Source organism: Thunnus maccoyii, chromosome 2 (genome assembly GCF_910596095.1).
Source record: "Thunnus maccoyii chromosome 2, fThuMac1.1, whole genome shotgun sequence".
Classification (NCBI taxonomy): domain Eukaryota; kingdom Metazoa; phylum Chordata; class Actinopteri; order Scombriformes; family Scombridae; genus Thunnus; species Thunnus maccoyii.
Genome location: NC_056534.1, coordinates 38,618,881 through 38,630,779, shown reverse-complemented (window position 1 = coordinate 38,630,779; position 11,899 = coordinate 38,618,881). Strand labels below are relative to the sequence as shown.

Genomic DNA, 11,899 nt, shown 5'->3' with positions numbered 1-11,899 from the left:
AATGTCAGTGTTTTCTGGGGTCCTAATGTGTTCCTAAAATAGTATCTCCATTGCTGAGCCTCTGTGAAAAGGCATGCTCCAGAAAAGGCATAGTGAGTCTGACTCACAGCAGAGGCAGCAGAAACACCATGCCATCCCAAAGCCAATTAAACATGCATGGGGGTGTATGTGACCTCAAAAGAGCCAGCGGATGGATGGCCACTCTCTCCCTCATCTTCCCCGTGCTGTAGCTCACCCTCTGTTACTCTTTTTCTAAGGCCTGTCTTTTTTTTTCCCTTTTTGCCAATTAGAGTGAATTATTCAGGGTGGCCTGTGTGTACCTGTTAAGTGTTTTTCTTCCAATGAGCACTCTCACGGAAAATTGAGGTGAGGAGACGATGAGCAATAAGAGCACATATGCTGCAGCACACAGGCCGGGCAGGGCAGGCAGATGAGTTGGAATAGACATGGCTATGCATACGCACACACACACACACACACACACACACACACACACACACACATAGGTCAGTGGAGGGACCCTTGTGCATTTTGATGTGTTTCCAGAGGTCAGGGCAAGGCTAGCCATTCAGAAGCTAATATGATGTGGCTCAGAGAAAGACTAATTAGCTTTCTCTCACAGCCAGCTTCTAATCAACTAAGGAATGGCCACATTATGATGGATGGAATTTCTGGACAATACGATAAAAATTGTGTAATTCACTACAACAGATTCCAGTGACAGTGCCGAGGAATCCCAGAATGTGAGGTCACGTGTTCGGTTCCATCCTGTTCCATCAGAACCTGAACCAGATTCCAGAGTGTCTGGGAAACATGTGCCCTGTGCTTTATAGTGCTTAACAGTGCAGAAGAAGGAAATGGGATGGAAATCTTGAAATGTCATACTGTATATGGATGGGCTGATTTTCCGCATTTAATCAAATTCAAACTCGGCTTTAAATGTCATAGTTGCCTTAATTAACAGAGACCACAATGTAATATCGGTTTCACAATGGGGACTGCCTGTTACCATGCCATTCATTCGCATTCATCGCTAACGCCGGACTCTACTGGCACACCAGGTTGCATCCATCACAAGGTATTTAGGGACTGGCTGGGAGAAAAGAGCACACATATCAGCTTTAAAACCAAGTCAATTATTCAACCTTTGCTTCTACACAAAATGAAAACATCTGTATTATATGAGAAAACCTGGATGGATGCGGTTTGAAGCTCTGGAAAAAAGAAAAAAACCAAAACTGAAATGGACCTTGAGTTAAGATCGTTTTGTCAACATTGGTGATATATATACTGTATATTATCCTCAATATACAGATAATAACATGATAAATATTATCCTTAAACTAGAAAAGGCAATTTCTGTGTGAATCTGATGTTAAACTGGATTGCTGACTTTAATTTGGATGAAGAAGCAGCTAAAGGACTATGAATGAAATTAGGAAATCTCAATCCAACCTGGTATCACACCAGAGCTTGTGATCCACCTGCCAGTCCACCGTGTCAGTGTCTGCATGTACGTTAGGAGCGTTTTCTAATACAGCACCCCTGGTTTGAGTTAAAATGATCACTTTAGATGTGTTGTGGGTTAAACAGTTATTAAGTCCTTAAAGTTAGGCAACTTTCATCGTCATGGCAACAGTAAACATCACGATAACCATAGTTACATTTAAAAAAAAAAAACGTGACACTTTGTGGTGTCTATGTTTAGATGTTTAAATTGTTTTTGAGAAGTGAAAGATGTGGAAGCTACAGGAAGGAAAGATTGAAGTCTGACATCACAGGTCATGTGACACAATGTAAGGAGTGCAACACACACTGCAATACAAATCATAACAGGTAAACTGTAATCATCCAAAAAGTTTAAAAGTTTTTTCTTTCAAAAAGTTGGAAGACGAGTTTAATAGTTGAAAGTTTTGTGACCTGTTTAAAGTTTAAATGACGTCTGTAGCTGAAAGTGTGCAGAAGAAGTGGAGCAGGTTTGCTCTCATTTATCTTACCTTGTAAAAATTTGTTGAAAGAAGCTTAATCGTTTTAAAAGTAGAAAAGGTAGAAAAAAGCTGAATACAAACACAAATGTCTTTAAAGAGCTGAACATTTTGATATTCAAATGATTTCTATAGCTGAAAATATGCAGAAGTAGCAGATGACCAAAAAATGTACAAAAGATGAAAAAAGAATATTAAAGCTTAGAAGAACAATCGTGTGAATGATGATTAAATATTTCAAAGATTCCCTCCAGATAATGTGTTAAGAAATATACAATACTCTGCTTCATAATCATTTGTGTTTAATATGTTTTTTCCACAAAAAAGTTCAATTACCTTTGACTTCAATTATTTTTTAAATGACCTCCTTATCTCCTTCACTGAAAACCCAGAATCTATGAATATGTAAACATTGATGTCCCTCACTAAGTTCATTCTCAGTAATTAGATGCTTCAAGTTTCCACATCACAGTTGTATACATATAACATATATTTGTTTTATGAGATCCTGGCTTGCATGATTTGAATTTTTCTTTTTTTCCCACGCAGTCTGACAAATTGCTGGAATATTTCTAGCATGTACGTTTTCAACATCTCAGAACTATTTTGAGCTACGAGTGGCTTTCCAGGAAGGATTCATTATTGTGCACGTCTTGTTCTGATCAGCTTTTTGTAGTCCCTGCATTATACTTGCTACATTTAGATTCCCACAGCTTGCCACAGTCATTAATTAATCATATGCAATAAACAGATTGATTCCTTTTAATTTATACTCCTGCTCATCCTTGCAGTCTTCTGCCTTTGGTCTGTGAGCTGAGTCTGAGAGACACGTCACCTTGTAAGACATACTGAATGCCTTCCCTTGAAGGAGGGAAACAGAGAGAGAGCGGGGAGATAACAGCCAGGCAGCACTAACCGATCAGAGCACTCCAGCAGAGATATGACCCACATAGACCAACGCTCGTTTAATCAGCCTGCTACTGGCAGTGTGGCGGGGACAGAGGGAGTGGGAGGGAAGGAGGGACACGGGGAGTGTGAGTGTTAGGTGGCTCCAGTTAGTTTTAAAGAAAGCTAAAATACATTTATAAAAAATGCAATTTCTTTCCAAGCTTCCTTTTACTCCTCTCCTCAAACCATCATTGCTTTTTGCTCCATCTTTTTTTTTTTTACTGGTTTCACTGCCTTTTCTCATTATTTTCCAAACCCCCTCACTCTATTATTTTCTTTGCTTTCTTTTCCATAAACTGAATCTGTGATCAAAGCAGGTGTGAGATGGTGAAAGTCCTCAATAATACACAGATACTGTGCAAAGATAATACCCAACAGAGTCAAGAAAAAACATGTGTGGTGCCACTGCAACAAATAAAAGGGCATATGGCAATTTCATTAAGCTTTTTATATGTATCCTAGGCCAAATAATAAACTCTCTCTCTCCTCTCTCTCTTTATATATACATACTCATCAACAACTCTGGTTTGAAAAAGACAAATGGTTTCTGGTTTCTGATGGGCTTTTTTTTTTAAGTACAGCAAACACTATCAGAGCCTCGATGGGAATGACTCCCAGATTCGGTTGCAGGACCACCCTGAAGGCAGCAATCTGTACTGGTTTTGGTAGAAAGACGGTACAGGTACCTTAATTTGGAAGAAGCCAGCAACAGTAAGACAGACAACTGGTATTTTCCCATTCTTGAGTCTAGGAGCTCTTTCAGAACATGCAGGATCACGAGGGTTGAGCCAGTGAGAGGGGGTGGAGCCAGTGAGAGGGGGTGGAGCCAGTGAGAGGGGGTGGAGCCAGTGAGAGGGGGTGGAGCCAGTGTGAGGATGTGCCTACTGTTCATTGCAAAATGTCTCAGAAATCTTCCACCCTTTTTCCCCGGCACCCTGCAATGTCTCCACCTCCTCCTGTGGTAGCACCATAGGCCCACTCAGAGGCCAGGCTCAGGGGAAAGTGCTGCAGCAACTTGCTCTGTGCCTGTAAAAGTCTTGCCAAGCTAGGAGGTCCCATGTGTCTTGTCCAACATCTGAATTATTTCTGAGAACCGTGGCATGTGTAACCACTAGAGAGCTCACTTCCTCAGTCTGCACTCTTTGCAGGAGAGATAGATGGAGAAAGGGGAGAAGAGGTGTACAACAAAAGCCTGAGGCCTTCGATAGGCCATTGCTTCTTTTCCCCGAAGATGGGAGTCGCTCCCTAGAGACAGGAACAGGAGACAGCGGTATGTCCTTCAACTCTACTGGGCCGGAGTCTTCCTTGGACAGCTGATCTGCTCCTGGATTGTTTATGTACATAGACTCAGAAATAAAAATCTGGGGTGTGTCTGTATGATATACTGTTCTCATCTCCAGAACATTGATATGCTGCAGTCAAAGAAAAAAGTAAAATATACTTTTTCCTTCAGTATAAAAAATATTGTCCATGGGGCAATACCTTATACAAGTAATACATTTTTATACCCATACCATTTCTGTCTCTGAAAGTACAATTTTGTACCCCAGGTAACCAGAATGCACCAACGTATGTACCTTATTTTTCCCCTTTCTCTTTGCTTCTAACTCTCTCTCTTTCCAACACCCTTGGATGTGGACAGACTAACCAGCAGAACTTGCTAGCGCTAGTGCAAGGACATGATACCTCACCAGCTTCCCATCCATAACACTGCCAATTCTGTCTGCCAGTGGAGTGGAAGAGTGCTTTTTCTCCTGCACTATCCAGGTGCACAAACCAGTATGCTAGCTTTACTGACTTTTATAACCTGCAAGTGACTGGAAAATTACAGAAACAGAGAGAAATCCTACCTATACCAAAACATACAGTAGATGATCTTTAGACTAACCTTCTTCTTGATGTACAGGCAAACAAACAGAATCTTGTATTGTGATGCCTCCGTCTGTGCCTCCTCTTCTAGTATCCTGCTGTAAGTAACATTCAACAAATAGGACATTGCTTCAGATGACAGATCTTACAGCAGGTATCCGACCTAAGTGGCAAAGGCAGTCCTTTAATACACACATCAACCTCCCACTGAAGTGACCATTGAGGGTTAGATGCTCAAGTGCTTTTATGTTGTGTGTTGCCACAGCTGGTTTGTCTGAATGTAATTGTTCTGATCACCTGACTCCTGTGGGTCAGTAAATGTATGTAAATGGATGGAGAGCCAGTCTAAATACATTGAAGAACTGTGGAATGCATATATACCCATCAGACAGTCAACATTCTGCCTGATATTATGTAAACTTCTGCTTTCCTGTACACCGAGCCAGGACAATGGAAAGTGTTTACAGACATTAGATAATTGTTTACAGATTTATAGAGAAAGATAGAATTTCACCCAAGACTGCATTTAGCAAAATATTTTGTTGGCATACCTGCAGTATGTAATCTCCCTAAAGGCCCAGAAGTGCATATTTGAAGTGAAAACACTGTTGGGTTTAACTCTGTTTGCATTTAATTTCAATGTAATTGATAAAACTCAAGAGGCGGAAAAAAAAACGCAAAGCTATGTCAGTAATTTATTTGTTGGCAAACAACTTTCACTGTTACAACAAATATTAGTTATGAGATCATTCAACTTGGAACCCATACAAAAAGAATAAATAATTAGCAATAATATTGTAATAATAATCATGATCATAATAATTTAAAAAAAGAAACAAAAAACAAACCCAGTGCCACTTTATTTACTCCTGCCTAAAGTCAGCTTTCTTTCCTCCAAGCTTGTTTTGCTGTCTTTAAACCAATAAACAGATAAATAAATAATTTCTCTCTTGGGGACATGGATGGGGCTTGTGGGATACATGTGCAAGCTACACTTCATACACTTATGAATTTTCCCTCCTAAATAAGTAAACATTGGCTTTCCACATTAGACAGTGCTGCTGTGTGCAGTTTTCACATCTTCAGTACACATATATGGTGTAAAATCATGGCATTTCACAGGTGGGACCCACCTCTTTTCAAATAGTGGAAATTTTATTTATTTTTTAGTTTAGAGAATGACGTTTATTATTCTCAGCATTCTTTTTCTGTACAATAAGATCTCAACCAGCACAGCAAGGTAATGTCAATTGGTAGACTATTTGGCAATAGAGAGGATATGCTTCATATACCGTTCTTATGTTACTCAAAATAACTGGTGTCTCCTCCTAAAGGAAGGAAATGCTTTAATCAACAACAAATGAAATCCACTTCCTGTAAAGGCTTAAACGTAGCATTTCCATAGCAACCATCTCCTTCGTAACTTAGCCACTTCATTTTCCCATAAATTTAAATCTACACAGTGGTAAAGTATATAGTAACAATTAATTTGCAAAATGTAAGTGACAGTGGTGTTGCTATAAAAGGACCGGAATGAAGTGTGCGTGGGGTATATGTGTATTGATTAAGGAGTGCTTAACTGTCTCTGTATTTATGAAAGAGTGACATGAAAGATTGTTCCTTGCTCGTTCTGTAGTCTACATGTGACCAGAACATATCATGACAGTTCAGAACATTTCCACAGACAAAAGGTTTGCAACTTAAAATTAAAAAATAGGACTTGGTCATATGCAACATTTGAATCTGTATCTGTATTCTGTACAATACATAGAAACTGTTTGTGATTTCTTCATAATCCTTTGATAACTGAAAACTTTTACAGAAGAAAGGATAAGTAACAGAACCCATTCTTTTTTTTTTTTTTTTTTGAAATTCAGTCTGTTGTAATATGATCTTCCTTATTTGTTTTCAGTGAAATACACAGTAGCCGCAGTCACTACAACTTGCAGGAATGTTACACCAGCCCAGACACAACTCCAGTTTAGCAGATACGAACAGGTAGAGAGTTCAGAACATCAGAGTGATATGGTTACAGTTCGGTTGCCCAATAAAGTAGTTTTTGGGATTGGTAGTGAGGGCATATATCATACATCCTCCACTTGATTGGCAGGTAGTGGGGTGGGACCTTGTTGAGGCCAGTTTATGTTGTGAACACCAGAGTTTATCATCCTGCTCTACCCTTTGGAGAAGTGGAAACGTCATCCCAGTACGTGTCTTTTAAAGTGAGACAGAGACAGATATACAGACAGACAAACAGACTGCTCCTTTAACCAGCACTGGGGGCCACACCCCTGTAGTGGTGGTAGTGGAAACTATATGCTATGATCTGCTGGAGGTCCATATTGGGGAACTTGTAGGGCTACGCTCAAGATTCCAAATTAAAGTTAACAGGTGGGGTAAAATTACAGAATCCCTCCCCTTCCTGTCCTTTCCAGGTTAGAAGTTCTACTCCTGTTTGATGTTCACAAAACGTCGCTTAGCACCGCCCTCTCAATCTGCACCATTTATGACAATACATTCAGTCCCTGCTTTCCTTTGACCGGCGATATCTCAACCATATTGTTATGAACCACAGTTAATGTCACTCACAGCACATCAATCCAAGGGGCAGGTTAGTTCAGTCTGTCAGTCAACAACACAGAATGATTTTCATTGGAAGGTTGGAAGTGTGAGAGTGGGCCAGGGAGGGATAGAAGTCTTTTGATTGGCTCTATAGACTGGTAACCAGGTGGGAAGGGTCTATGGGTGGCTCCTCAGGCGACGAATCAGACTCCTCCTTGTTGGCGTTCACCATGTATCCATCGCTGCCACCACGGCCCATGTGGTAGTAGCTCTGTAGCTCGTGAAGGTGGTTCCTGGAGCCCAAGTTTGGCATGCTCTTATAATAGACGTCATCTAGCTCCGGAGCAGTGGCACTCTTACAGGGCTGCAGCTCCCCAGAACTGTCTTCCTCTCCGTCTGTTAAACCGTTCATCTGCCCATCCGGGAGGTCCGTCAGCACTGGCATGCTGGTGTACAGCGAGTCTCTGTGGTTGGGCGAATGCGTGTGCTCGTCAGTGTGCTCATTGGTCAGCAGGGGGAAGAAGCTCTCGCTGGTCTCCTGGGGAATGCGTCGTGGCCTGGAGAAGCTGTGAGGAGGAGGAGGAGGTGGTGGGTGGCTGTCTGGTGGAGGAGGCCGTGGTGGCAGGAGAGGCGCATTGGACTCCTCTCTGATGATCTCCAAACCCAGGTTCTCCTCATGGGGGAAGGCTGCAGGGTTGTCCAGCACCATGGGACCACTGTCCTCTTTACTGCTGCCCACACACCCACCAACTCCACTGCTGCTGCTGCTGCTGCTTCCTGCCATACTGCCTGAAAGTACCACAGGAGGAATATGGATTAGAGCAGATTGCTGATAGTTGATTTTTGAAAAAGAAGCAGTGTTCTATCCAGTGTGGTGGTCGTGATTTTGGCACTTGACAGTGGAGATTTCAGTGTTAAGTAGTCTAAAAATGACTTTTTAACATATTAATTTGCCCATGTTTGTGTTTATCAATAATATACAGTACCAGTCAAAAGTTTGGACACACTTTCTCATTCAAAGGAATGGGAAGTTTAGGAATGGGAAGAGTGAGGCACCCTCTCCTGGTATGGAAAATTGACTGCTGCCATCCCAAGATCTTAAAGATCCCATTAAATGGGCAACTTTTGGAAAACTGGTCCTTCTTGGAAAAAAGTGCATCTACAGCGCTGACTCATTCTGCACTAGTGGTTGTAACTAATACGTCCAACTAATAAAGTCATCAAACATTCATCAAAAATCCCTCCTGTGTGCTCAACCTAACCGACCTAACTAAAAGCCCATTGGTTACTTATTTGATTGGCTCCTTACTGACTCTACAGGAAATAAATCACATAAAAGAAAGTAATGATACCATTTTAGTGAGACCTTTGATGCAGTCTAACCTAAATGGGCAAAACTGTTTACAACCCCCAACTGGCGGAAGGTTGTTTTTACTCTTCACAGTGTTAGCAAGCTAAGTGGGGGTGCTGACTTTGCTTCACACACAGGTGCTTAGCACCTCCCTTAAAGGACGACTCCATCTGCGTTTTTTTTCCCGGGTTGTTGAAATGGAAACTCCCACTCAGCCATTAGCAAAAAGCAGTGATGTGGGTTAGAGCGCTGATCCACTGGATTCTACTCTGATCCGGAGCCATTTACTGGCTCAAATTTTTTTTAAAACTTTGAGCAGGAACAACAGTGAATGCTCAGTCCTACTCTGTGGCTACTGGCTAGACGGGCTAGGGGGTTTATATCGGTTTATATGAAGCATGAAACCTATGTCAGGTCACACGGGAAACAGTTTCTAGAAAGGCTTGGGAAAATAAAACATACGTACATCAACCAAAATTAGATTTTTCGGATTTGAATACACATGGAACACTACTGGGAAGCTACAGAGTGATATAAAAACTTCATCATAATGGACGTACCCTTTAAATTGATTTTCAAATGTGTGTAGGAGGTGTTGACAGGCTGGAGGGTGTTTCATTACTCATTAGGGGAACAAGGGCCCAAGATTCCAAGTTATGCTTTTCACAAGCAGTATCCCTGTCTGGATATGCATTTACCATCTCATCTAACCTTTACATTATTTAAATCATATTTGTCACCTCCATTTGCCATACTGCTGTTGACCAGCTTGTTCATCAGGTTGTGGTTGCGCTCCGTAGTGGCCCTCTCATGGTTGTTGAGGTAGGATGGGATGTAGTTGGAGGTTAACTCCTTGAGGATCTTCTTCTCCAGGGTCGTCTCCTTGTGGTTACTGTGGGTGCCGTAGCCGCCACTACGGTCCAGAATCTGGACGCAGTCACTCAAGTACTCACTGCTGGCCATGCTGTAGTTGTTGGCATGGTTACCGTTAAGAGGGAGCGTATCCATAACACTGGAGTCTCTTGCGTTGTTCAGGATGCCCTCTGAGGAACAAATAATTTAAAAAAGTAATAATTATTAGAATCTTTAAATAAACTAAGTGGATTTCTCAGAAGAAAGATTTTAATTATTGTTGATATCATAGAGTGTGCTGTGAATTGAGGATTAAAAAGTAGCAATGATAATTTTCTTGGAAGGAAAAATGCTTCGAGCATCCATAATTCATTTAGGAGAAATCTCAGAAGTACTTTCTTTTCTCAATTACTGCCAGCATTACAGCAACACAAAGAGAAGAGTTAGCATTTTATAGTATAAGATAAATGTTTTGAAGTGACATTTAAAGTAATTACATTACAAGTAATTTTAAAGCAAAACCTATTGCATCTCAATTATAACAACTCATTCAGGTGTGTAAGCTCATTGGATCCACAATATAATATAGACACTCGTTACTAATGGGGTTTTTAACAATATAGATGTATTGCACTTAAGAAAAAAACATTTTAATGGCATTTTCTTGAGAAGTAGAATCTAAAATTGTGTGATAAATAAGACAAACATATGACAGATCTAGTTGGTTATCATGGCTGACAGCCAAACAAAACTACTGTTTGGCAGTAGACTGGACTGAAAATGTTAGGCAGAGTGCTTTGGAAGCAAGAAAAGAGAGAAGAAAGTCAATGTTATTGAAGTAGTTGAGTATTAATTTAGCCCATACTTGTGTCTCGGTAAGGTGCTAATGGACAGCATGAGGGAGAAGAGAGAAAAGAGACACAGATGTGAGTTCATACGTCGAGGAAAACAACTTTCAGCAGCTATGAAATCGACAGTTGCAACTGTAATTGGAGGCATGATGAAAAATGTTTGACAAAGAAAACCTTGTCTCATTCCCAAAATCAAAGTGTGCTTTTCTGGGCCTGATTGTTAGCTGGCTGGTATCGTATGATTTATTATATTTTTAACGCAGAGAAAACCACATGTAAAACATGGTATAAAAAGTAGAAATGCAGTAACACAAGCAATACACAAGTCCCAACTGACACATTCAAACTGAAACACAAACTGTATAAAATAGAACATTCACACAAAATAGTGCAAATATTTCATGGCTCCCAAGTAGCTTATTAAAGATATGGTGAATATGCAATCATTAATATATAGTGTGCAACTGCAGTACAGAGAACTTGTTACACTGTTCCGATAAATCATCAAAAATGTTTCATTTCTACATTTATGTGCTGTGAGAAGTGCCCAGTGGGTGTCCTTTGTGAAAGATTATTGCAGTGATTGATCGCCTCACTTGGGAGCCATAATAAGGGTAGATCAGAAATGCAGCCAAAGGTGTAACACAGTAGCCTAGCAAACATTTTAAAATGAAATAACCATGCAAACCAATTTAATGCAGTGAAAAAAAAGAACTGTACATTTCCAAAAGTTGTATATTTATAATAGAAACATCAGGCACACCTTGGGTGTTGTACATGCCCACGGCTGGGTTGTTATAGACTGCCGAGTCCCCCAGGAGAGTGTTATAAGGATTGTTAGTACCATGGGGACGAAGGAGAGCATTAGTTATAAGATGATTAGCCATGGCTCCTGGTACAGGCAGATAGAGAAAGAGAGAGGAAGAGCCGCAGCCAAGTCGAGAGAGGAAGAAAGAGGAAAAGCAACAGCCAAGTCAAGAGAGAGAAAGAGAGAAGCACTCGAGAAAAAAAAAGAGGCAGAGCGGAGATAGAGGTTGAAGGAGAGAGCATGTAGACGTTGCAGAGTGGAAGTAAGCAAGAGGGAAAAAGAGAAAAGGAGAGTGAGATGGAAAGTGAGTGTGTGGAAGAAAGAGGGAGAGAAGAGGACAAGTAAATCAAACAAGCAAACATAGTTTGAGGTGAAAGCCAAGAAAAAGCTTGACAAGTCATTCTTGCAGCCACTGCATACAGGCCGTGGGAGGGGAGGAGAGAGAGAGACTGAGAGAGACTGAGAGAGAGAGAGAGAGAGAGAAAGAGAGACTGAGAGAGACTGAGAGAGAGAGAGAGAGAGAGAGAGAGAGAGAGACTGAGAGAGAGAGAGACTGAGAGAGACTGAGAGAGAGAGAGAGAGAGAGAGACTGAGAGAGAGAGAGACTGAGAGAGACTGAGAGAGAGAGAGAGAGAGAGAGAGAGAGAGAGAGAGAGAGACTGAGAGAGAGAGT

The 11,899-nt window shown here is 41.0% G+C and overlaps 1 protein-coding gene across 5 annotated transcripts in view; it reads right to left on the bottom strand.

Annotated features, from left to right (window-relative positions):
• Window positions 1-5,494: 5,494 nt before the first annotated feature.
• LOC121909296 (adhesion G protein-coupled receptor L3-like) overlaps window positions 5,495-11,899 on the bottom strand; it is a 44,446-nt gene continuing 38,041 nt past the window's right edge. For 2 of the 5 annotated variants that reach the window (XM_042429776.1, XM_042429784.1), the window contains 3 exons: window positions 11,182-11,310; window positions 9,456-9,758; window positions 5,495-8,153 (listed from right to left, as the gene is read on the bottom strand). In XM_042429776.1, the coding sequence (XP_042285710.1) occupies window positions 7,513-8,153; window positions 9,456-9,758; window positions 11,182-11,310 (1,073 nt within the window). In that variant the 3' untranslated portion in view covers window positions 5,495-7,512. The remainder of the gene's footprint in view (window positions 8,154-9,455; window positions 9,759-11,181; window positions 11,311-11,899) is intronic. The other 3 variants (XM_042429802.1, XM_042429811.1, XM_042429792.1) reach the window with 2 other exon arrangements.